This window comes from Apus apus, chromosome 1 (assembly GCF_020740795.1).
Source record: "Apus apus isolate bApuApu2 chromosome 1, bApuApu2.pri.cur, whole genome shotgun sequence".
Classification (NCBI taxonomy): Eukaryota; Metazoa; Chordata; class Aves; order Apodiformes; family Apodidae; genus Apus; species Apus apus.
This window is the reverse complement of record NC_067282.1, coordinates 180,237,187-180,261,190: the sequence shown is the minus strand read 5'-3', so window position 1 is coordinate 180,261,190 and position 24,004 is coordinate 180,237,187. Positions and strand designations below refer to the sequence as shown.

At 38.6% G+C, this 24,004-nt stretch overlaps 1 protein-coding gene across 1 annotated transcript in view; it reads right to left on the bottom strand.

The window, feature by feature from the left end:
• CAPZA2 (capping actin protein of muscle Z-line subunit alpha 2) overlaps positions 1–21,400 on the bottom strand; it is a 29,120-nt gene extending 7,720 nt beyond the window's left edge. The window contains exons 1-7 of the mRNA XM_051630164.1: positions 21,298–21,400; positions 7,409–7,472; positions 5,402–5,453; positions 4,898–4,961; positions 4,197–4,403; positions 2,973–3,052; positions 410–488 (exon numbers count right to left, since the gene is read on the bottom strand). Of these exons, the coding sequence (XP_051486124.1) occupies positions 410–488; positions 2,973–3,052; positions 4,197–4,403; positions 4,898–4,961; positions 5,402–5,453; positions 7,409–7,472; positions 21,298–21,336 (585 nt within the window). The 5' untranslated portion in view covers positions 21,337–21,400. The remainder of the gene's footprint in view (positions 1–409; positions 489–2,972; positions 3,053–4,196; positions 4,404–4,897; positions 4,962–5,401; positions 5,454–7,408; positions 7,473–21,297) is intronic.
• Positions 21,401–24,004: the final 2,604 nt, after the last annotated feature.

Below are 24,004 nucleotides of genomic sequence, written 5' to 3'. Positions count from 1 at the left end.
TTGGAGAACATCTCCTTTCTTAATGCCCTGAAGCCAACAAGGGCAAATTCTGAATGAAGAAGACACAGATTAAAAAAATTGAAATGGTGGAATGACTGAAACCAAAGGTTCTTACCTTTCTGAACAACAGGGTGGCCAACATGAAAAATACTGCTATTGTAATTTAAAAAGAAAAAAAAACAACAAATGTACTTCAGAAAGGGCCTTCCCTCAGGAAAGACTCATGTCACCAAGAATTCAAGAAATCAAAGAAGTACAATGCCTAGTCGAGGTGAATACATACATCTTCTGAAGTCTTCTGAATCCTTACATCAAACACATATTTTGTGTTTGTAAGGATTAGGCAAGTACCTCCCTTGATAACAACTGGTGACTTTACTGATCAGGACACAGTTTGAGATAAGCATACCTGAATTTTCAAGATGCCAGCCACTTGAGTGGTTGAAGGGGTGATTGTAAATTTCCATTCTGACCTCCAACGGCCATTCCTTTAAAAAAATAAAATGGAAATCAGATGTCAGCCCACTGGTTAAGGAAAAAAACAAACCATGATATACAACTGACAGTCAGAGGAAAACAGAGAATGAAATCTGCTGTGCAACTACACGTGCGCAAAATCTTTCCCTAAGTATTTAGCCCCATAATCAGTTGAGAAAAGAACAGTTCTCCAAAATATTTACCCTCAGTTTTGGATGTGGACCAAGGAGATTTATTAGTAAGTATCTTTTAACAATAGGACTTAACTTCTGAAAATACCCAAAGCCTCCAATGTTCTTTCCCTCCTTTATTATTGATTACGTATTTGTAGTCAATATTTTGTTTCCAGGACCTGGACAACTTTGCTGGATCAGCTGAAGTCACACTTCACCTCAGGCTACGAAAAGCTTGAACGAAAGGAACATTAAAGAAGCAAGACTTTCCGCTATGCTGAACTGTAACTAGGTCTTTCAGCTCTTCTAGCATTTCTGTTCCAGGACAACTATTTCCTTCCTGTTTCCTTCCACAAATTGAATATCCTTGCCAAATTGCTTAAAGGGAGTTTCAAACATCTGGAAAACAGCACGAGGAGACTGCAGTTTCACCTGATTTCTTTCCTGTAGACTAGACATTTTTTTATTTAGTTCTGAGATTAGTGGATTAGAATGTTAGAGCTATATTAAGAATGCACTGCAGCTGTCTCTCAATTTCTCCCTTGCACTTACAGGAGAAAGTTGATACTACGAGTACCTACTAATGTTAGGTGTAGATTGCAGAGCATTCAACAAGGGGAGAGAAAAGAGATACAGAATAAGATTAACACCTACTAATGGATCTACACTGACACATTTCAGATACTAACAATGTTAACTCAATTATAAAGCCATTGGTTATTATTTCAGACAATATCCAATTTATAGATTATTACTGAAAATTTGCACTCAGAAAAACGGAGAAGCTTGTTGGCATCTCTAAGAAAACGGGAAGGGTCGTCCCACTCGGTGACACTAATATTACTGGTAACCTTAAGACCAACCTATCATTTATAAGAAAGCTTATGTGCTGAACTACATTTTAGGTACAATATTAGTTTCAAATGCATAGGATTCAATGACTAGCAAACAAATTTGTTTGCTTCTTAAGTCACTCTGTAATCCTTGAAGTTAAGATGACCACAATGTTTCCATTCTGGGATATCTTTTTAGTCCTTCAAATGCTATTCCAAGAAGAGTGCAAGTTCAGAAGGATCCTTCTGTAGAAAATGCTTTAAGTTAAAAACAACTTGTCATTACTTTATTTACCTCTCCTGACTTAAGATGTCTGTAAGAGATTACTCTTCCTTCTCTTCCACATTCTTTAATAAACTATCCTACAATGTTGCTAGTATTTCAGAAATTCACAGAACATTTGTCTCTGGCATGTGCTGCTGCTTCTCTACCATCCAACAAACTTACTTTAACAATAGGTTGCCAGTCTTTCAAATGCTTAAAAATCTGGGACACCTTGAGAAGAAATACTGGCTGTGGCTTGGGCTGAATATTCAGACATCTACACAGCTGGATAACTGAGGAGCCTGGTTAACTCTGAATCTATTCTTCCATCTGCAAAAACCCCCAAGCCAACATGCATTTATTAAAACTCGCTAAGAATGAGAATTAGACTGACTATCCTGCTGTAAAACTCTTAGAAACATGGTCAATATTTACCCATAGAAGTCTGACCATAACTTTGTTAAAGAAAACTTTCTTGAAAGATTTTCTTCATCTAGAAAAGGTTGTTGGCGTATATGCTTCTCTTGTTTAATGTAAAGGCTTTAATATTAAAGTAACTACTTGGAATACCAAAATTCTTTCATATTTCTGAACTATAAAGAAAATCATTATTATTTCAAGTTACTTTTAATATGGATGTAAAACATGCAGACTTAATTAGTTAAGCTTAAGTCAATAGCAAAAATTATTTAATAACTGAGCAAATTCAATTGCAATCTATAGAACAGTATACTGGGCAAATTACTTAATTGATATAGACTCATACTGAAATCACTCTGCATACGCAACACTCGCCTTCAGCATCAGAAAACAAACATTTCTGCACTTTCATTCTTTACCTACAGGATTAGTAAATATAATCTCAGGTAGATGCAAAATAGCAAATAAAATAATAATGAAATACATTTTTTTAGACAGCTGCATATATTAGCTATCTTTAGGAGACAATGCCTTAACCCATTTCTGATACTGTGATTTTTATCCAACTCTGGCCAGTTTCCTGCAAGGAGCTATCCACATTCACTTCAGAGTATGGAAAATTTATTTCAACCAAGTACAGAAAAAAATATAATTTAAAAAAATTGGATGGAGTAGAGGGACAGTAAAGTCACATGCAAGATGTGCATGTACCTTCTCTGAACAAAGGATTATCAGTGTTATGGCACCAGTGCAGTTATTGAGTTTGCTGTATTCTACTATATCTATATCCATACAGAAACTTACCAAAAATTTTTTGCTTGGAACTGATGGCTCTCTATGCAAGCAATAATAGTCTGCTGCCCATCAATTGTTTTACCATACACCTGAATTAGGAATGAAAAACAAAAAAAAAAAAACGGAGTTAAAGTTTCAGTATCTGTCTTGCTCAAACTGCTTAGAAATATTTAGTTCTATTATTATTACATAAGCTGTAAAATTTGCCTTTAAAACCACTACGGTTCTTACATAATATTCAGTACATGAAATACTAAAGTGCAGATTATAATGCAGAAAAAATTAAGATCAGAAAATATGAAGGTCAAGCATCTTAACTGTAATTTTATATTCTGCAAATTCATTTTTCTGCAACTAGAGGAATTTCAAGCCTATAGCAGTAACTGCTCTGACTATATATAACCAGGTGTGTTTCAGATACCACTTATTCTACAACTAAATTATGATTTAAGCCTTTACAGACCAGCGAAAAGGTTATTAAAAGGATGGTTTTGGTCCTCTGTCCTACTTAATCCCCTAAAATAAAATACTACTAAAAATTATCTCAATGAACATGCAATCTGGTTTCCTTCACAGAAGCTGAAACTGATCTGACTGCCTGGGAATCCAATTCCACTTGTTAACTCAGCAATTGAACAGTTTTTTTATCTAGCTAATTTTTCCATCAGGTTAATACAAAGCACAGGACATCTATCATTAGATTAGTCTGCTGAATTTTAAATAGTCATAGGGCTCCTAACAGGAAATGAATGCTATTTTGGTCCAGGTTTTATTTTAAGAAGCCACCAGAACTCAAGAGATTCTGATGGAAAGAACATACAGCACTCTGATATACAGGAGATGTGATGGAGAGAAAATAGTTTGCTTTACTGATGGTTTTGTCAGTGAACTGAACCAAACCAACACAGACATTCGTATCTCATGGATTTTTTTTTTTTTTAAGTAACCAGCCAGGTAGCCAGGATCAAGGGGATCAACGTGCAGTAATCTACGGAAAGTCTTACTATAAGAAATTTAAATAAAAATTCTTCAGAACTGAGACTAAGTCATCACTATGACCTACAGTAACCACCCACTTGCAATCCAATAGCTGAAATATTAAACTCTTGAAGCTTTCCCTCATTTCCCTGTATGAACCCGTAACAGTTGAAACCACCTATATTCCTGGTTTATGAAAAGTTACATTTTATTTTAATCTCTAGTAGTACCATGGTTATATAATTCAGTACTTACTGTGCAGACACCATTTGGGTAGTGTTCTTTCACATATGCTTTCATTGCTGTTTCAACTGAATTTCTCCAGGATTCTATGGCATTTTCAACTTCGTGGGGTCTAGGATCAGTAGCCTCCTTCCTTAAGTGATCAAATTTAAAAGAAATCTTGTTCTTGGGATCCAAAAATTTTCCATTTCCCAAATCACCATGTTCCGTTATCAAAACCTGTATTACAAAATTTTAGTTAACAACATTTGCTATTGAATAAGGAGAAAAAAAATACCATGCCAAATCTAATTATATCCTATGTTTAACTGGAGCTTGCTCATATCCAAAGACTCACATTTTGAACAAAATATACAGATAGCAAGAGAGGATGAGGCTAACAGGACACACTGACACAGGAAAAAGCCCTGAATCTTACTGCAACAAACAATACAATATAGAAATTTGTCTTCTAATACTAAAGATGGAGCAAATTGCTCTCCATCTCCAAATCAGGTCTGACTGAATTTGGGACAACACAAAAAAAATTTCAAGCTCTCTTTAGATGCCATAAATGATTAGCTAACGGAACTAGTACTATTGAAGGGCCATAATCTCTCTATTTGGCAGGAAAGATACATTTATTCTCATTTTCTTGTCAATGTATGTTCCAATACTAGAACTTATTTAGCAGTTTAAGGAAGAACACTGCAAGTATTTCTTTGTATTCATACCTGTTCATCGTAACCGTCAATTTTTACTGGAGTAAACTGGTCCAAGTTGTACTGTGCAAATGCACTAGAAGAGAAAAAAAAGCCTGCATCAAGCACAATCTTTTTCCTGTAAGAGATTTAAATACTAGCTAATAATTTGAGCAATGTGCATCAGGAAACTGTATCAGGAAACTGTATCAAACTGTATCTAGCAAGCCCAAATTCTTGGAATCACCTTGGTTCACTCAGTGCTGGCATTACAGATTCCAACCACCACTACACAATCATTTATGTTCAAAAGTAACCTGATACAGACAAACACATAAGCTTTATGGTAACCCACAGAAACTGGAGGAACAGATAAATTTTAAATTCCTCAAGGATCCAACTTACTAAGCCAGACAACTTCATTCTTACAGATTTTGGCATAAACATCTTTTTAAATGAATCACTTATTGACAGTGAAAGTCTTACTGAAAAACATCTTGCTTTTAGGCAACTAAGTATGTGGCATCTGGTACTTACTGGGCTGCTCCTTCCCTGAGAAGATTGTCGTTATTAAGCAGCAACCGAACATCTGAAACAACATAAAAGTACAGTTAACTCGGAAACTTGTTTCAGTCACATAACCTGTCAACAGACTGTAAAAAACAAAGAACCCAAAACACCCCACCCCCATGCAGATTACTAGGTAGAAAATTTATTGCTTCACATTTCATAATATGGCTGAATAAAATGAGAAGAGTAGCCTGGAAATGGATCTCTTCCAAAGCAATCTGGTAAGCAGATATAAGCCATATTCTACAGGCAGTGTGACAGCTCTAGGAATCTGTCAAAGTAGTTTTTAGAGAAGTTCTGAATAAAAACAGCATAGGATTCAAACAAGTTCACTTTTAAGATGTAAACTACCAAATCCCTCACACTGTATTGATGGTAGTGGCTTGTGTATTTTGATGACACTAATATAGTAGGTGTTGTACTTGTTTTTTTAAGCCTTGTAACTTTTGCTCTTGTTTTGTAATGACCCACAGTAGTCAGAGCACAATATATCACAAAATCATTTCTTCTACCATCATAAAAGAAACATGAGTGTAAAGTCAATACCCTCCTCAGAATGACTTAATATTTGCTATGCAGTAATTTTTTTTTTATGTACTTGACTACCTGCCTTATTATTTACTAGGCAGTATTGTAATAATAATTTAATGCACTGATCATGAATTAACATTAGTCTCATAACTTTTTAAACTTTTCTGAAGATTCCCAAGATATGATGCAACTGAAAAAAAAATCCAGAATTTGAAGTATTTTTTCTTTTAAAAAACATACTGAAACACCAAACAACAAAACACCCAAAATGGAAAAAAAACCCAAACAACAAACCCCACAAAAAAAAAAATCACAATCCCAAAAAACCCCAAGTCAAACCAACCAACCAAAATCACAGTTTACAGAATTTGAATTCAAACATATATTCTTTTTTTTTAAGAAGCCAATCTGAATCTCCTTGAACACTGGTTGTGCATTTATGATCAATTGTTTTATTATGCACTTTTAACATATTATACTCCTTTATTGACCAGGTGGTTGCAACTATGAACTTGCTTAACACTAATGTTTATAGCAGTACTGCTATAAGAAATTTCATTAACCTTTGGGAGTTGGGTTAATGAGCTGTAAAACCTAAGTTTAAATAATAATTAGCTGGTCACAATTTAACTGAAAAACAAGGTACTCCTAAAAACCATTACATATTTAAACAAAATTAAGCTCTCTCCAACCTGACACTGATTTAGTACACTCAAGCTACTTCTTTACTTAAATAGCACCAGAGCTATTTGTAAGCTACAGCTACAAAATGTATGCCCTCTTACATATGTATGCCCATCTATATTGATACAGGACACACACAACAATTTTTAAAGACAAGTAACACCTCAGGTTAAAGTTCAGGCAACAATAGTTGAGAGAAGCTAATTTCAAGCTTCCTTTCAACTTATCAATACACTCTGTAAAATGAACTGTTTCCAGAATTTAAGGGTTAAAAATTGTTTATAGAAGATTTATATTCTTTCCTCAACAGGCATTAAGAAGTAGTCCTTTGCATATTCAAGGTTAAGTATTTGTAATAATGTTCCTTCTTTAAAGAACAAAAAGACAAACAAAAAAAACCCCAAACATTTTAATTACAGCTGGTTTAATTTCTGTTGAAAAATTTAATTGTCTATCAAAGACAAAAAAAAAAGAGTACTGTGTCTTCTAAACAAAAACCCTAGCAACTGTTAAGTCATGACTGATTAAAAACAGAAAGAAAGCTCATTCTCACATCACAAAGAAAAGTGGTACTTTCCTCCTTTTGCATTTAAACTCCAAGCTGTCTTGTGACTGCAAAGCTTATTATGCCAAGCTACAAAACCAGCTCTTGCAGCAAGTTGCTAAAATATAAACTACATGAAATTCAGGAGAGTAATTGGCAATATAACTGTGAACATAGACGCCTTAAATGAAAGGGCAGAGTAGACAGATACTCACCATTGAACACCTCATTGAATTCCCCAGGAGGAGCATGAATTATGAATTTTGCTGCTATACGCACCTGAAATACAAAAACAATTACGTGGTTGTATACATTTGTAGTAATTCCTATTCAAACCAAATATGCATTGTTTAGCTTTAATACCCAGACATAAAACTGTACAACTCCCACTCCTTCATATATTTGTTCACATTATTTTAACTACTCTGACTTTGTTAGAAACACAGAATATAAAGTTCCACCTCTTCAAACAGAATAGAGGAGATTATATGCAATGGAAGCAGACAAAGAAATGGAGTCACTCATTGTATTATTGGCAAAAGGAAAAAGATTAATATAACACATCAGATCTATTTCAACCTTCAGTCCATGGATGCCTAAGACTCAATACAAGAGAGCCAAAACCCACGATGAAGATCTATTCAACCTTCAAAGCTTCTTCTCTAATTTTATTACACATCCTATGGTTCTAAACTTCCCAAAAGGCCCACAGCTAGACAGTAATTGATAGAATACATAAAACTGAAAACATTTGCGCAGACACTAAAGCATGTAATTTCACCTGCATCTACCTGTAATGCCTCTTAATTCCACAGTATAAGCAGATAAAAGTTTGGAAAATCACCCTGAGAACTTATTTCATACAAATCCACGAGTAATTGTCTTTATTCACAACTTCTTGCAGACAAAATAGAGCGTAAGTCAGTACTTCCACTGAAAGTACATGCGCCTGCCCTGGTTTTCTCCCTCCTTCTGCCTGCACAAGCACTTGTACAACTGCCCAGTGAGCAAAATTATTTTGGGTTTTTTGATGTCACTATTCAAATACAGGATACCACATGAACCATACTTTCCATTTCTAACACCTTCAGTTATGTTACTATGGGATAAAGAGCCGGGAGATTTTGTGTCTGCACTCTCTGGGCTAACAGTTTGAAATTAAGATGCTTCAGAAACACATACTTCATTAGCAAAGAATACTTTACATTTACATATTTATATACACTTGAAACTACAAAAAGAATTTTCTGAGCATGCTAGAGCTCTTGAACAGACTTGTAAATACCTTTTGTAGTCAAGGGTAGCAATATAGCCAGTGCTTAGGACACAGGTTCTTGACAGGGCCCAAGTTTCAGACCAGTTTCCAGGAGAGATGGCTCAGGCTCAGAGTGTCCCAGAGACTTCTTAGCTGTCTCATTAGCAGCGTTCAAACTTCAGTGAGACCACAAATGACTAGCCTAGGCAGCTTTCTGCTCACTAACAGTGCACAGTCACTCAGAGCTGGCTTGTGGAAAGGCTGTCAGTTCCCAGCTTTCTAAATTGAATGCTACATTTTGGATTTCAGACAGCTTTTACCTGCTGCCTCCAATACCTAAATCAGAACTCCTCTTTCCACATTAACATAAATTTGCATTATACTGAGGTAAAATGCCACAGGGTTTACTCTTCTCAAAAGAGACACAGAGAGGCAACAACATATTCTCCTATGGCAGCTTATTAAAGCACTGTCCCAGGTAAGAAGAAAGTTAACTTGGATTGTCTCTTTTGACCCAAAGGAATGTAAACTTATCTGCATTAGCCAGATTACTGCAACCACCAGTCTGAACAGTTTTTTGGATTGAGGAGATGCTCCACACCTCTTCTGCTGAAGTCAGAGCACTGTGTACACAGCTCTCCGAAGGACACAAAGACAGCTAACCTACAATACTATTAAACCACTCATGGAGGAGAAGGGCAAGACAGGCTCCAAGGCTGTATGACCCAGGCATTTTATTGAATGAGCAATTAACAGTGCCTTGGATCAGGCTGGAATCTAGGCCTCATACCTAAAGACAGGTATTTAGCTGTGCTCTCAGCATGACTATCAGGCTGACTCCCAACTCAAAGTTAGATGACAGGACATTGTTTCTTGGTTTTGACTTGACTTCAGGATGTGAATAGGACTGCTTACCCCTGCCAAGGCCAGGTTAGCTCTGGGAAAGCAGAGAAACAAGACTAAGAGACATTTTTGGTTTCTGAAATAAACAATCCATCAGTTTTAGGCTGGACTGTGGCTAAATGATCAAAATTTAGCAAAACTTGAGTGCCCACACTGTACTCTGAATGACCATGTACTAGTAATATATGTAAGGTGAGATATTAAGTGTGTATTAAAACTGGAGTAATACCTCATTTTTAGCTGTATTGGTAATATAAAATTGTTTTTTCTTTCTACATTCTCAGTAACAATTTTTCATAGCTATAGTACAAGCAATATCAATTAAGAAGTATTCAACAGGAACAAATGTTTCTTTAGCACAGATCAACTTACTTTTAATGAATATTTTGCTAGTAAATTCACTTACTCAATGAGGATTTTTTCAGTGTGATAATTCATCACAGATGCCCATTTTATAGGACAGATAAAAGCAATCATGTAAATTTGCAATAACCATTTCATCAAGAAGTATAAAGTATATTCATGCTTATGGAAGAAAAAACCTCATGTGTCTTCAAAAATTGACTGTCAGTTTAAGACACACTGCATTTTGCTAACCTACCTTCGTGAAGCCCATTTAAAACTAGTCCACTTTTCTTGAGCTGTTAAACCAAATTAACTTATGTGTGGAGATGAGTATCTGAAAAAGCCGTATTTGCCCAACTCATATGTACTAGAAGCCTATACAAAAGATAAAATCCAGTAGTCTCACTTACTACATAACTAACTGAAAAGGCTTTAAGGCTTCTTTCTTGCCATTGAGTTTTTCCAGAAATAAATGGTCTACTAGAAATTTCTGTTTTCCAAAACCAGACTGATACTGAAGGATAAAGCAATACACTTTCATGGGCCTCAATGAGATTAAGATCTCCCCTTTTTGGCAGTAAAAAGCAACTGGTTCAGCTGTCCTTTGAGGAAACCATTGTAAAAAAGGACAGTCCATAAAAAATGTGGTGTTTATGGGTAAACTAAAAAAAAAAAAAATGCACATACAGCAAGAGGCACATTACTTGTAATACAAAGTAATAATGCAATATAGTCCAAGTGAGCTAGGAAGTTATTTTTTTCTGAAAACTGTTTAATAAAACACTTCAATCAAATACACTATAGTTGAAAATAATGCTGGTTATTCAATACATTGAGACTTTTAAAAGTTGATAAGCACTGATTTGAACAAGTCAAACCAGAAACAATATAACATTTTAGAAGTCTAAATAACAAAGCTTTTTCCATTCAAGAGAACTACACCTTCACACACAGTACAAAAAAACCTTATACATGTATCAGCAAGTGACAAATTAGGTTACAGTTCAGTATTTCTTCAGAAAACTCAAAAACCAAGACTAAGAAAACACCTGAAATTTCTCCACTTATTACACTTAAAACACCACCTGAATTTTAAGACAGTGTTTTATCAATGTAGTTTCCAAGATCAGCTTTACAGTCACTGTTTTCAGTTAAATGTCTGCAGAGCAGCATGCAAGAAAACACAAACTTCAGAATTGCTTTTATTTCACAATCTGATTTCTCTCAAGGCATGACACCCATTAGATACACAGAGAAATCCTTATTCTTTACCTTTTTCAGTCTGAGACATTCATAGGTTTATTTTAAAGAAGTTGTACATGGTGACTTCAAATGTCCCCAAACTACTCTTCCTGTTCCTGGCACATCGGAACTGACACTGCTTGAAAAAGCCCAACCTTCAGTGCTGTGTGTGCCTATATATGGTCATGAATCCACAGCTCGCAGAAGTGCAGGGGCTCCCCCACGCCACTGTCAGCTCTGCTAAAATATGTTCATTCCTGATAATCAACTAGAGTACACCTAACGATAAATGAGATGTTAAAATTTACATTAGCTTTTCTCTCCCCCTCTCCTGCCCTTCTTTCTTTCCCTCTTTTTAACTTAACTGAAATACAGTTATATTTGCCAGGCACCCCTGACAGTTCAGTCCTTCAATCAACAGCCATGCTGCGCCAGAAAAATGTGCTGGTAAGCAAGAAGCTGTGAAACCACATACTTTGCCCTTACTCTTTCCTACACATCCATTATATCAAGTTCAGTTGCGAACTCCTTGTGGCAGACAGACCCACCCTTCCTCTACACTCATAAAAGGTTAAAGTTTACTGTTCCAGAGCAATAAAAATGAAATAATGAAGCAGATATTAAAAGTCCTTTTCAAGTGAAAACTGCATTAAAAATTAAAGCGGGGGGGGGGAAGGTAACATAAGACCTCCATAATACACATCCACTCAATGACAACTTCTTTGCCAATCACAGGGAAAAAAACCATGAAAGAGCTTCCAACACTTTTATCAGTGATTATAAGAAGTTGTATAGCAGGAGAAAGACATCGTATATCGTGCATTCATATTCTGGATTTCTGCGAGCACCCTTGCTTCCTTACAAAACAAATATTCCACTTACAGGAACCTACATTTGGCAAAAAGTAGATGAGAAACCACATGCAGGAGAAGGGAGCTCTTTGGTTCTGCTTTAGGAATAGTAAAGAGTCCAGAGAGGCCTGTTTCCAGAGGCAGGCCTTCTGCTGTAGTTCCTGTTGGTTCAGGGAGGCTTTCTGCAGCAACTAAATAAATGGCTTGGTCTTGATCCACTGAACTTTATTTACAGGTAGCTACAGGAGTGTTTCACAATTAACTTGTAGTTACAGAAATTATGACACATGTAAGCTGATTCAGACTAGGTAAACTCCAAATCTCTCAAGACCCTGTAACTTACACACACAATCACAGGATCCTGCTTGTTCCATCTGGAGTGATATTGGACTAATGTCTAATTTTACTGGCTTCTGAGTTTGATTAAAACTTTCAGTTCAGCTGAGCCATTATTTTTCAATATGCAGCGCTCCTTTCCAATGAACAAAAGTGCTATGACACCTTTTATCAGTCAAAATTACTTTGCATTGACACATGTAGTGCACCAAGCAACACAGTCTAAGGTTCTCATTTGCAAGATACAGTGTCTAAGGACAGTACCGCAAACACCAACATACTTTTTTTAAAAGGGTTTGCAAACTCAAAAACTAACTGGCTTCTCCTTTGACCAAGTAGATACTTCGTATTACTGGCTCTAATTGTTCATTAAATTCTTTGGTTAGATACCCCCCCAGGATGTTAAACCAGCAATTATGATACATATTTTAAAATTCAAAAAAAGCTGGAGGTGTTTTCAAAGTGGCATAAACTGACCTAATACTGTGCTTCTGCCACCACAAAAAGGACTAACCTCCCTGCCTTCTCCCAAATAAGCCCCATGATCCATTTTTACAAACTTATTTTAAGCACCAGTGCTCATTTATTTATGTGAGCATCCAGAGAAGTAAATTGATCTAGCTAAAGAAAAGTTTAAAAAATAACCAATCAATTTCTTAAGAGAGTTTAAAATAATTTTTGGTTCTCGCCTCTTAAGAGTTTAGTGAGGCGAATAAGCCTTCAAATGGCCAGGAAAGCACTGAAAACATGTATGTGAAAAAGCACTTAACTCCATGTTGGCAGCAAACTTTCTTCTCAGCTTCTCACAGAACCTCACCCATACTCATGAGTATAATTTCATCAGGTAGTGAAGAAGCATCCTGAAACATGTGCCATTTCACACAGACATAGAGCACAGTGTTACTCTAGTAGAGAGGGAAGGAATATAAAAAGTAGCATTGCAACTCTTTTCCTACCAAGCTCAACTGAAAAATGCACTCTAGTATTGAATTCACTTTTGCTTCTGGGAGAGCTGAGGAAGAAAACACTGCAAAAATGAGGTTCTGTGGCACAGGAAAGGAGGGGCACATTCCATGCCTATGGCTTTGACTGAACAGACATTTCCTTCATAGTAATGCCTGAAGCTGCATAGCATCTGTCTGAAGCTGCATTGCATCTGTAGCATGTGTGTTTTCCTCAATTATTTTTAATACATAAGTATTTAAGAGTATGTAACAGTACCAGCACTTAAAAGTGGTGCAAAAAGTAAACCTTACACAGCGTGAGATATTCTAGCTGCATTCTTTCTACCCAAGGAAGTGACTCAAATAATGAGATTTATTTTCACAAAATAACAATTTTGAAAGGTGCTGATTGTTTCACTGTAGGCCCTTTCTGCAACAGTGTATCTAAATATTATAAAAGTATCCAGTTTAAAAATCTCTCTCCACACCACATCATATTAAGATGAAGGATTTAAAAAAACAAACCTAAAACAGGACTTCTAAAAGTCATTGTTCCAAGTCAGATAGCAAAGAGGAATATGAATGCCATGTATGTTACTTGGATACTACACAAATCTAACTAGGGAAAAAAAAAAAAAAAAGGCAGCTAGATAAATTTCCCTCATGTGGTTTTGCAGTTACTTCAATTACCTCTAACTGTATCTAATTGGACATCTTTTTATATCACACACTTCCCATATTTTAATTCAGAAAGATAGCAAAAACCTGTACTGGTCTCAAATTAGTGAAACAAGTATGTTTTGTTTGTAGACATTCAAGGATCAAGACCAACCTGAAACTTCAGCTTCAGCTATCACCATCGACTACTAAAAAGCTCTGGATTTAAAAAAATTGCTGTAATTATAATACAGACAGCAGAATACATTGTTATTTTTCTCCTTCTTTCTGTCTTCTGAGGAGTTGGCTTGAAAACAAACAAGCCAAGAAAACCACACACATGCAAAAGTAATTCTAAAGTGCTTCATGTCCCACATTTGCCATACAGAACATTCTAACTGCAGCATCTTTACTGCAAGTTTTTATCTTTAATGTAGCAGTTCTTTTTCCAGATACGTACATAAGATCTTGTGATATGAGCAACCAGGAAAAAAAAAGAAAAAGAAAAAAAGGTTAAGAACATCTCAGGTTAACAACTTAGACAAAAGCCGCTTTCAATAACTTTCAAAGGGCTTTGAGAACGAAAGCAAAAAAAAGAAAGACAGACCAGTAAAAAAAAAAATAATAATAGGAGGTGTATTCAATAAAGCACCATTAAGTGCCAGTCTCAAACGATTACACATTGGGTGCCTTAAAATGTCAGTATCTGAAACTTTATAATTCTTTGGTATTTCCTATTTCATTATAGTCAAGCCCCAACATATATAATCAACTCAAGAAACAAAATACTGTTTTGAGGAGCACATTAAAGGCTAGTACTCCCTTTGCTAAACAGGTATCTCACACAATTTGACAAAGGTCTAATGCAGTCATTGGTCTGATGTAACTTTTTGAGTAAATCTTATTAATAAAACCTTTAGAAGCTGAAAAATCCCTTACTTTGCTTATGGATCAGATACATGACAGTAAGCATGTAAATATCTCAGAATTTCCCTGCAAAATTCATTCATTGAAAACTGTAAAAATAGTACAATTTTACATTTAGTGAAAAGCAAAAGCATCAACTTTTGTTTTCGAAGTAAAAAGTGTAAGAAATTACTAAGACTTCACAAAGGAAAAAAATGATGGCATTATCTCCCACATACAGAAGCAAGATGTTCTGTCAGCCCAACGAGTGTGCTGGTCCTCAGCTGCAGCAACTAGACCCCTTCTTCTCAGCCATGACAGAGTGGTAAATCCTATAACCTAAAAAGCACTTTGTTCATATTTGTACAGCATTCTCCCACTACAAAGCCTACATTTTTAAAGTGATCCTTTCTACTACTCCAAGTTCATTATTTATAATTAGTTACTCCAAGGACATCAAGCCTGGATTCAATAATAGCAGGGAGAGAAAAGGAAAAAGATTAGAGCTTGCTATACAAAAAATGTCTTTATTAAAAGTCACAGAGTAAGGTGTCACCTTAACTGTACATTCCCCCCCATAATTCCAGTATCTCAGGATCTTGAAATTCTCTCTCAAAGTTACCTCTTAGTTTGCAAGTATTCAAAATATTTTGCATTTCAGCTTTAACTCAAGGATTAAAAAGAGTCATCTGCTTTCATTTCTGCCTGAGCAGTTCAAACTTCTTCACACCCTACTTTCAGAAACTATTATACTGTGCTGCCCAAGAAAAACACACTGATTCACTAAATAATGTAGCTAAAATACTTATCCTCCTCCTTTCCAGCTGCCAAAATTGAAAAGAACCAAAGATGGTATTTCACAGCAGAACTGTAGGTTGATCTCAGTGTTGGTGGGCAATAGAACCTTACCTGTTATATCACAAATTACTTCCTCTAGGTTCATTACTGGATCTGCTAATAATCTGTTCTATTACTCTTCTCTATTTTTGGTTCAATTTGTTTCTCTTACCTACTTAAACTATGAGGTTTCCTGGGTAGCAAACTTCCGCGAGAGTTCTGTGAGCACAGACAGCAAGAACAGGGCTTCTGATGCTCCTGAGGTGTCACTGCATTATAAATACTCCTTGACACGATAAAAGTCATAATCCACAAAAAGTACCTAACTATTCAAACTACTAATAACAAAATATGAACTGCAGTTTTAGAAATCACTGATCTTATATTTAGAATAACAGGTTTAACTTATAATCATGCTCGAGTCCCAGATAATTATTTTTTAACTTGTCAGAAATGCAGACTCTTTTGCTTTGCATAATAGTTTTCTATGGAGGTGCACAGTCAAAGACATGCAGCATTGGACACAAGTTCCAACAACAGAATATTAGGAAAAATTTCTGACCATGGGTGAGGTCAAACATTACAACACATCACCAGAGAGGCTGTGCAGTCTCCATCCTTGGACACAGCCAAAACTCAAAGTGCAAGTTCCTAAGCAACCTGATCTACGTTGGCCCACTTTGACCAAGAAGCATTTGAGTTACCTCCAGAAGTTTCTTCCAGCCTGCGTGACTCTACAAATAAATTATTATTTGCAGTTATACATACAGCGTATGATCATTTTTTTCAGACAGTGTTGGTAACTTCTGTTATTTCACAACAAAGTTGTTACAATTTATGTTCTGTCCTTCAAACTCAAGGGTATTGATACCCTTAAATAAAATTAATCCCTAACTCAAGACAACACACTGTGGTATCTTAATCTTGGAAGGACAGCTATATAGAATTCCATGCCAGTCTGAGATGTACTAAGAAATTCCTCATTCTTATTAAAGAATTCATGTAAAAAGTTACCAAAGTGTAACTGTTGAGTAACCTTGCCTTTGTAAAAGCAATTCCTACCACACAACTTGGCTACATTTCACTTGTGGAAAAACGCTAACTTTTACAGCTTAAATAATGTAGTAAATTAAACAGAAGATATGCTTAAACAGTAACTGAATTATTTCACATTTAAGTACTAAAGATTTTTCAGCCTTTCATTGGAGCCTGCTATGGAATTTCCAGTTTCATTCAGAATTTAAATACAAACAAGAGCCAGAGAGTCCACAAGGCCCTCTTGCTAGACACATTAGCAAAGCTGCACTTTTAAATATAAAACAAAGCATGTGTTGATAAACTACTAAGAAATAACATTAAGAACACTTGCAAAACTTTACCTTAAGTTTACCTTATAGACTACAGTGCAATTATACCCCAAAAAGTCTATTCAAACCCTATGTCTACTCCAACAACTTATGGTTCTAATAATCTATGAACTCTAATTCCCATTCTGGGCAATTCTTAAAGTCAGAATTGGAGATCCTTTCAAATTGCACTAATACATGTAAAGATTTTTTTAGTTACCTCTTTGTAAAAAAAAATTCTGCTAATGCTTCCAGAGCAGTTTTAGGAAAAAGGTTTATATTAGCATCAAAGGAAACACCAGTACCTCACACATAGGTGGGCTTGTATACGAAAGTGAGATCTGCTGTCAGTGTATTACATTTTAAAGATGAAGTTACACGAGAGAATGCATGTTACTGGCATAAAGTTTTTACCTCAAAACACTGGCTAAAGAAACAAGTTTTCCTTAAACAATCTAACAAGACAACTGCAGAGGTTTGTTGCTGTAAGACGCCCACCTTTATTAAATGGTAGGTTTTGACACCTAATCTAAGTTACACAATGCACCAGCAAAAACCTGGAAGCAATGCTGGCTCTTTTTCACAAACAGGACTGCTTCCTTCTCAGAAGAGAAGTTCTGCTCTTATGACAGCAAACTGACCTACTGTTAAACCCCACCTTCCTGAACAAGTGGAACTACAGAAATATAACCATATTGAAAGAGGTGTGGCTCCTTTTTTTAAAAAAATAATGTTTGACGATTCCCATATCTATATGCTCAGCACCTGAAAGAACGCAAGAGCTAGTTTTGCAATTAAAAAATTGGTGTGTTATCCTTCGTAGGAGGATTCTCCCCTTTCCTCCCTGAAGGCATCCTGATTTTCTCACACTTTATCTTGGTATCAACACAGCTATTTAGCTCCTGTGCTTTGTAGAGAACAGGATTCACATTAAAAAAAAAAAAATAAAAAAAAAATCTACACATCCCTTCGAGTCACCAAAAATGGACTACATAACACTAGTTTTACTATTTAAATAGTTTTAGTCTTGCTTTGCATTTGAGCTGTTGTTTGTTAATGAATATTTACATTAGTAAAATCAACTTTTACAGTAGAATGAGTACCTTCCACTAATCATTGCTTATATTAATGTAGATAAATTGCAGCTTTTATATTCACACTAATATACTCACTAAAAACACTGTATATATGCTTATTAGTTTGACATAGCCACAGACAAGAAAACAGTTTTTAGAGAAACTGGAATAAAATTAAACTGCAAGAAATTATTAGTAGACTTGAACAGAACTACTTCAAATATGCTGGATAAATAAACAAAGGGTTTGTATTCAAAACTTCTGAAGTGAGGATGCATTACCCAGGAAGGGCACAAAAGTGATGACTTCATGTTGCTATCCTTAAGAGTTCAGGGCTTCAAGATTTCCACCTATCACACCCCATTTTTATTAATAGATTGAAACAAACATTAACTTACATTATTCCACATATCTAAAAGCTTCTGAACTTTCAGTGATTTATGTAAATAAAGCAAATACAAAACATTGTGTCTCACAAAAGCTGATTTTAGCACTGGAAGATTCCTGGTACTGGATGCTAAAGCCACTAACTTAAAATGGCAGTGGCCCAGCTTCAGAGCTGTGAATGTTCACAAATCGCACACACCATATTTACTACTAGTAGTTCTCAAATTTATTATTTTTAAAAAAACTTTTTCAAATTTATCCTCACACTTACTACCACATCAATGAAAGATACGCAAGCTTCAAAAATCTCCTGCTAAAATGTGAATCTAAGGAATGAGACTAAGTTCAAAACCAGTTTCAATATGTAGTCTTGAACATTGAAATCATATTCCTTCCAGGAACTGGCTCTTCTCCTTCCTTGATTTTCAAGCTTCTTTACCTGAACTGTAACTCTGTTTTGCCACGATTCCATTTCATGCCCTTTCTCTATTCTCAATTATGCTAAAAACTGCAAGTTTTAAATCTGATTATGTTAGAGCTAAATACAGCCATCTTAAATTGACTACTAGATAGCAACAGCAAGGCATAGCCACTGCAAACAGAATTGCTTACTGCCTTTCTAACACAAATGTACTGACTATACACAAAGTAAGACACTAATCAAAGACTTTTCAGAGCTCACATTACTGCATCACTTGATCTCCTATTTACTTATGCTTTTACAGCATTATTTAGGAATCTGGTACAAAAAAAGTTCTGCGACTTTGTTCACCTTCTTCCCTCCTTGAAATTACCTACAAAACTGTACCACCATCATCTGTGTCAGCTTTCTACAAGTTCTGCAGCATGAGAGAAAAATATACAAAAGCAATGTGATTTATTCTCTGTGAAAATGAGTATTTGTCTGTCTGCCTCTACTCCTACACTTATTTATAGTCCCAAATGGACAGATGAGAAGGGTGTGCTTTTCAAATGCTATCTAACTGATTTTTTTTTTAGCTCAGTAAAACTGAATGTTTGGTGTAACATTTTATTGTAAAGTGACAGCACAACTTAAGTGTAGCAGAATGAAAATCTTAAGGCATGGATATTTTCCTGCTTTTCCATCTTTGCTTTATTGGCCAATAAAACATACTGCCAGGCTTGGAAAATTCCACTCATATGGGACAATCAATTTTATATGGGCCTGAAGCGGCTAAAGGAATCAATTTAAATTTACAACGGAAGAGTGTTGATTCTATTCACCTACACTGAGGCAGGAAGAGTCCCTAGAAGGTCTGCACCCATTCTGGAGGAAAAGAAAAATTGGAACTAACAGATAGAAGAAAGTTCAGAAATTAACCCACATTAGTCATGAAAGCACTGTCACTGTATCTTCTGTTATTCGACAGGAGAAGCAGCAATGGAAACAAAATGAAACACCAAAGGTGCCATCTGAGCATAAGGAAATACTTTTTTACTAAAAGGGTGACCAAACACTGGCACAGGTTACCCAGGGAGGTTGCAGAGTCTCCATTCCAGGAGATTTTCAAAAGCCATCTGCACATAGTCCTGGGCAGCCTGCTCTAGATGACCCTGCTTGAGCTAGGGGGTTGGGCAAAATGACCTCCAGAGATCCCTTTTAACATTATCCATTCAGTGATGACAGGATAACTTGTAGTCTAAGTATTTTCAAGCATACCCTCTAGGAACAATGTACTGGTTAAAGTTACTTGTGTTTTCTATAAGTGGCTAAAAGAATCATGGGTCACCACATATACTTTTTGACTACATTACTACTTGTACCAAGAGGTGGCACTTCAATGCGATTTAAGTAGAGGAGTGCATGGCCTTAAATCCTCTTGGGAAAGAAGACAGCAAGATCCAGGTGCTGTGCATCTCTTGGCCTTTTAGTGCATCTCCAGTTCTGAAACGTGGTTCTGTTATCCTCAAATATGCAGAAAATCTGCCTTATTGTAACTTCTTAGGCATTTTAGACATCCTTCTAACTTCAGAGAAGTCTGAAACGTCATTTACTGATGTTTTCCACATTTAAGTCACCTCAGCTTTCACTGTCATGAAAACCTACGTTTCTGAAGACGAAAATGTGTAATACTGTGCGTTACATAAAGACATCAGCAGCACCATGTACACAAATCACCACACCCTAGCTCTCAAACAGGCAGCTGCCATGGAGCTAGGTCCAACAGAAAAAGACAAGAAGCACTGATTACTGAGGACTTATAAGACACCCTGCTCCTAGTCAGATTTTTCTAGAAAAACCTGTTTTAAATCTAAGAAGTTTCCAGCTGCTATAAAAAGAGATTACACACACATCTCGTTAACGCAGACCCCCTGCTTCTTGGCCTTACACTTCCCCAATTACTGCCTCCTAATAGGAAGTAAAACAGCCTGCCTCATCCCTACACCGCCATCCCCCCACCCCCTAAAGCTCCCGTATCCCACCTCCTCCCGCAGCCTGCGGGGCGGTGAGGGGGGAGGCGATGGCCAAGGCTGTTCTGGGGCCGGGGCCACGGCACAGAGCCCTCTCCGGGAAGGCAGAGCCGGTGCACCGGAGCAGCCGGCTGGCACGGACCAGAGGCCTCGGAAACGGGAAGTGGAGGTGGGGGAAGGGGAGGGGAGAGTCCCTCCGAGTCCCTCCTGCCTCTCCCCTCACCGTTCCCCTCACCACAGCGGGCGGAGGCAGCGGCAGGCAGAGGTCGTGCCCGCCGCCCCGGGGAGCCGGCAAAGCGGCCGCCGCCTCCACCTGACACCGGGCCCCGCCTCCCTCCAGGCCCGCACCGTACAAGGAGCGGCGGGAGATGCGCCGGGGCCGGCGCGGCGGCCAGGCCAGGCCTCCCCACTGCTTCCCTGCAGACCCTCCTCCCGCCCCCCTGGCTGACAGGCCTGGGCGCAGGGCGGCGGAAAAAAAACACGAACCACGGAGCGAGAGCGGATCTGGCCCCGCGACCTCCCGGCTCACCCGCCCGGGGGACAAGCGGGCAGCCCGGCCTGGCGCAGCACCCCCCCCCCCCCCCACCTTCTCCTCATCGGACAGCTGCTCCTCCAGGTCCGCCATCTTCCCGTCCGGCTGCGGCCGCCGCCCCCGTCTCCTCCCTCCCAGGCAGGAAGGGCGTGTCCCCCCCGCGCGCGGCGCGGCTCGCGGGGCAGGCGGCGCCTCTGCGCATGTGCGCGGGGCGGGCGGGGCGTGGGGCGGGCCCTGCGCGTCCGCGTCCGCGGGGGGCGGCCCGGGTGGTGCCCGTGCTGGGGGAGGGCGGGGTGGGCTTCAGCCCGCGGCGGAGCGGGGCGTCAGAGGGCGCGGGGGGATGGGGAGGGCAGGGCAGGGCAGGGCAGGGCAGGGCAGGGCGGCACGGCCCCTCCGGGCGGGTTCGGGTCAGACAGCGGGGGTTCCCGTCTCCTGTTCTGGTAGCGGAATGAGTCATTCGAGTGAGGTCGCTGGAAACGTGGGCAGAGAGAGCTAAACATCGTCAGGTTTCCGCATGCCCGGTGCGGGTTAGTGGGTCTGGAGCGCTGCGCCGTGTGCTGGGAGGGAGGCTGGCAGCTGCGCTTGGTCCCAGCAGCAGGGACCGGGCAGGTAGCTTGTGTGGACTGATCTACCCTGCAGGAGATCCGACGTGGAGAAGGAAGGTGGGCAAGAGGAGGGGATACGAAAATAAATAGATGGGAGTTTTTTTACTACAGAAAAAACTTGAAGAGCGTCTTTCAGCAGTGTGACGTTACAGGTACACAGAGCGGCGTGTGAGATGGCTGCTCACAAGGACCGTGTGGAGGAAGGCATGATAAAAGTTTATAGGAAAAATGTAATAAGGGAAATAAAACATTTGTGTAGCTTAAACCACATGCATTTGGGGCCAGTGAAGTTCAGTATCCTCTTCCAACAATGAGAAACAGTGGGACAAATGCCCAGGGAGCAGTGCGGTAACACCACATCGACACTTCCTGGGAATGCTTTTTTCCTTCCAGCCAGGCATGGCATAGAGGATGGTCCTCCTGCTCAGTGAGTTCCTTCCAGCAAGGATTGTTGAACTGTTCTTCAAGGGTCAGATAGATAGTGGGAAGTTTGTTTTCTTCCAGGAGCAAAGTCAGGCTGGGAAAAGGGATAAGCAGGAGAAGCTGCTTTGATAATGAGCTGTTCTGGCGGCAGTGAGGTGGCCACAGACTCCATTCTGCAGAAGGTGAAAATCTACAGAAAACTGAAGGAAAAAAAAATACTTGAAAATTCACAGGTATCAAGATATGTCTAAATCGATTGTGATTAGTGGTATGAACGCAGCTAGCTTCTAGCCAAAGGATCTTCTCATGCTGTTGAGATCATCCACATCTGCCTTTGCTGCATAACTATCTTTACACAATGATTAATGCCTTTACATGCAGTACAGCAAAATATTACCGACATCTAGAATTTTTCAAGGCTGTCATTCTAGATGTCCCAACAGGACTTTTGCATGGAAATGAAAGAGGTACTGGACAAAAAGTTGTTACAGTCAAATGGTTATGTGGAAATTACAATGGCACTGAAAATGAGCATATAAGCAAATGATAAAAATAAAAAAATCAAAATAATGAATGAACTGGGTACTGGGACCGGTGTTGTTCAACATCTTCATCAACGACCTGGATGAGGGTATAGAATGTACCCTCAGCAAGTTTGCTGATGACACTAAGCTGGGAGGGGTGGCTGACACACCAGAAGGCTGTGCTGCCATTCAGAGGGACTTAGACAGGCTGGAGAGTTGGGCGGGGAGAAACATGATGAAGTTCAACAAGGGCAAGTGTAGAGTTCTGCATTTGGGGAAGAAAAACACCATGCACCAGTACAGGTTGGGGGCTGACCTGCTGGAGAGCAGTGTAGGAGAAAGGGACCTGGGAATCCTGGTAGACAGGAGGATGACCATGAGCCAGCAATGTGCCCTTGTGGCCAAGAAGGCCAACGGCATCCTGGGGTGTATTAGAAAGGGTGTGGTTAGTAGGTCAAGAGAGGTTCTCCTACCTCTTTATTCTGCATTGGTGAGGCCGCATCTGGAGTATTGTGTCCAGTTCTGGGCCCCTCAGTTCAAGAAGGACAGGGATCTGCTTGAGAGAGTCCAGCGCAGAGCTACAAAGATGATTAAGGGAGTAGAACATCTCCCTTATGAGGAGAGGCTGAGGGAGCTGGGTCTCTTTAGCTTGGAGAAAAGGAGACTGAGGGGTGACCTCATTAATGTTTACAAATACGTAAGGGGTGAGTGTCAGGGAGATGGAGTTAGGCTTTTCTCAGTGATGACCAGTGATAGGACAAGGGGTAATGGGTGGAAATTGGAGCATAGGAGGTTCAAGGTGAATATACGAAAAATTTTTTTACTGTGAGAGTGACAGAGCACTGGAACAGGCTGCCCAGGGAGGTTGTGGAGTCTCCTTCACTGGAGACATTCAAAACCCACCTGGATGCGTTCTTGTGTGATGTGCTCTAGGTGACCCTGCTCTAGCAGGGGGGGTTGGACTAGATGATCTTTCGAGGTCCCTTCCAACCCCTAAGATTCTATGATTCTATGATTCTATGAACATGTAGGACAATGTGACCATTTCAGAAAAATTGAAGAGAAATTTAAAATACCTGAATCCATGGAGGGATAAAGGAAAGTACTATATTTATGTAAGGAACAAAATAAAGGACAACTAGACCTAATGTTTGATAAGGCAATTGCTTGATGTGGAGTGATGAAATATAGAGCAGAAAAGGTATGTCT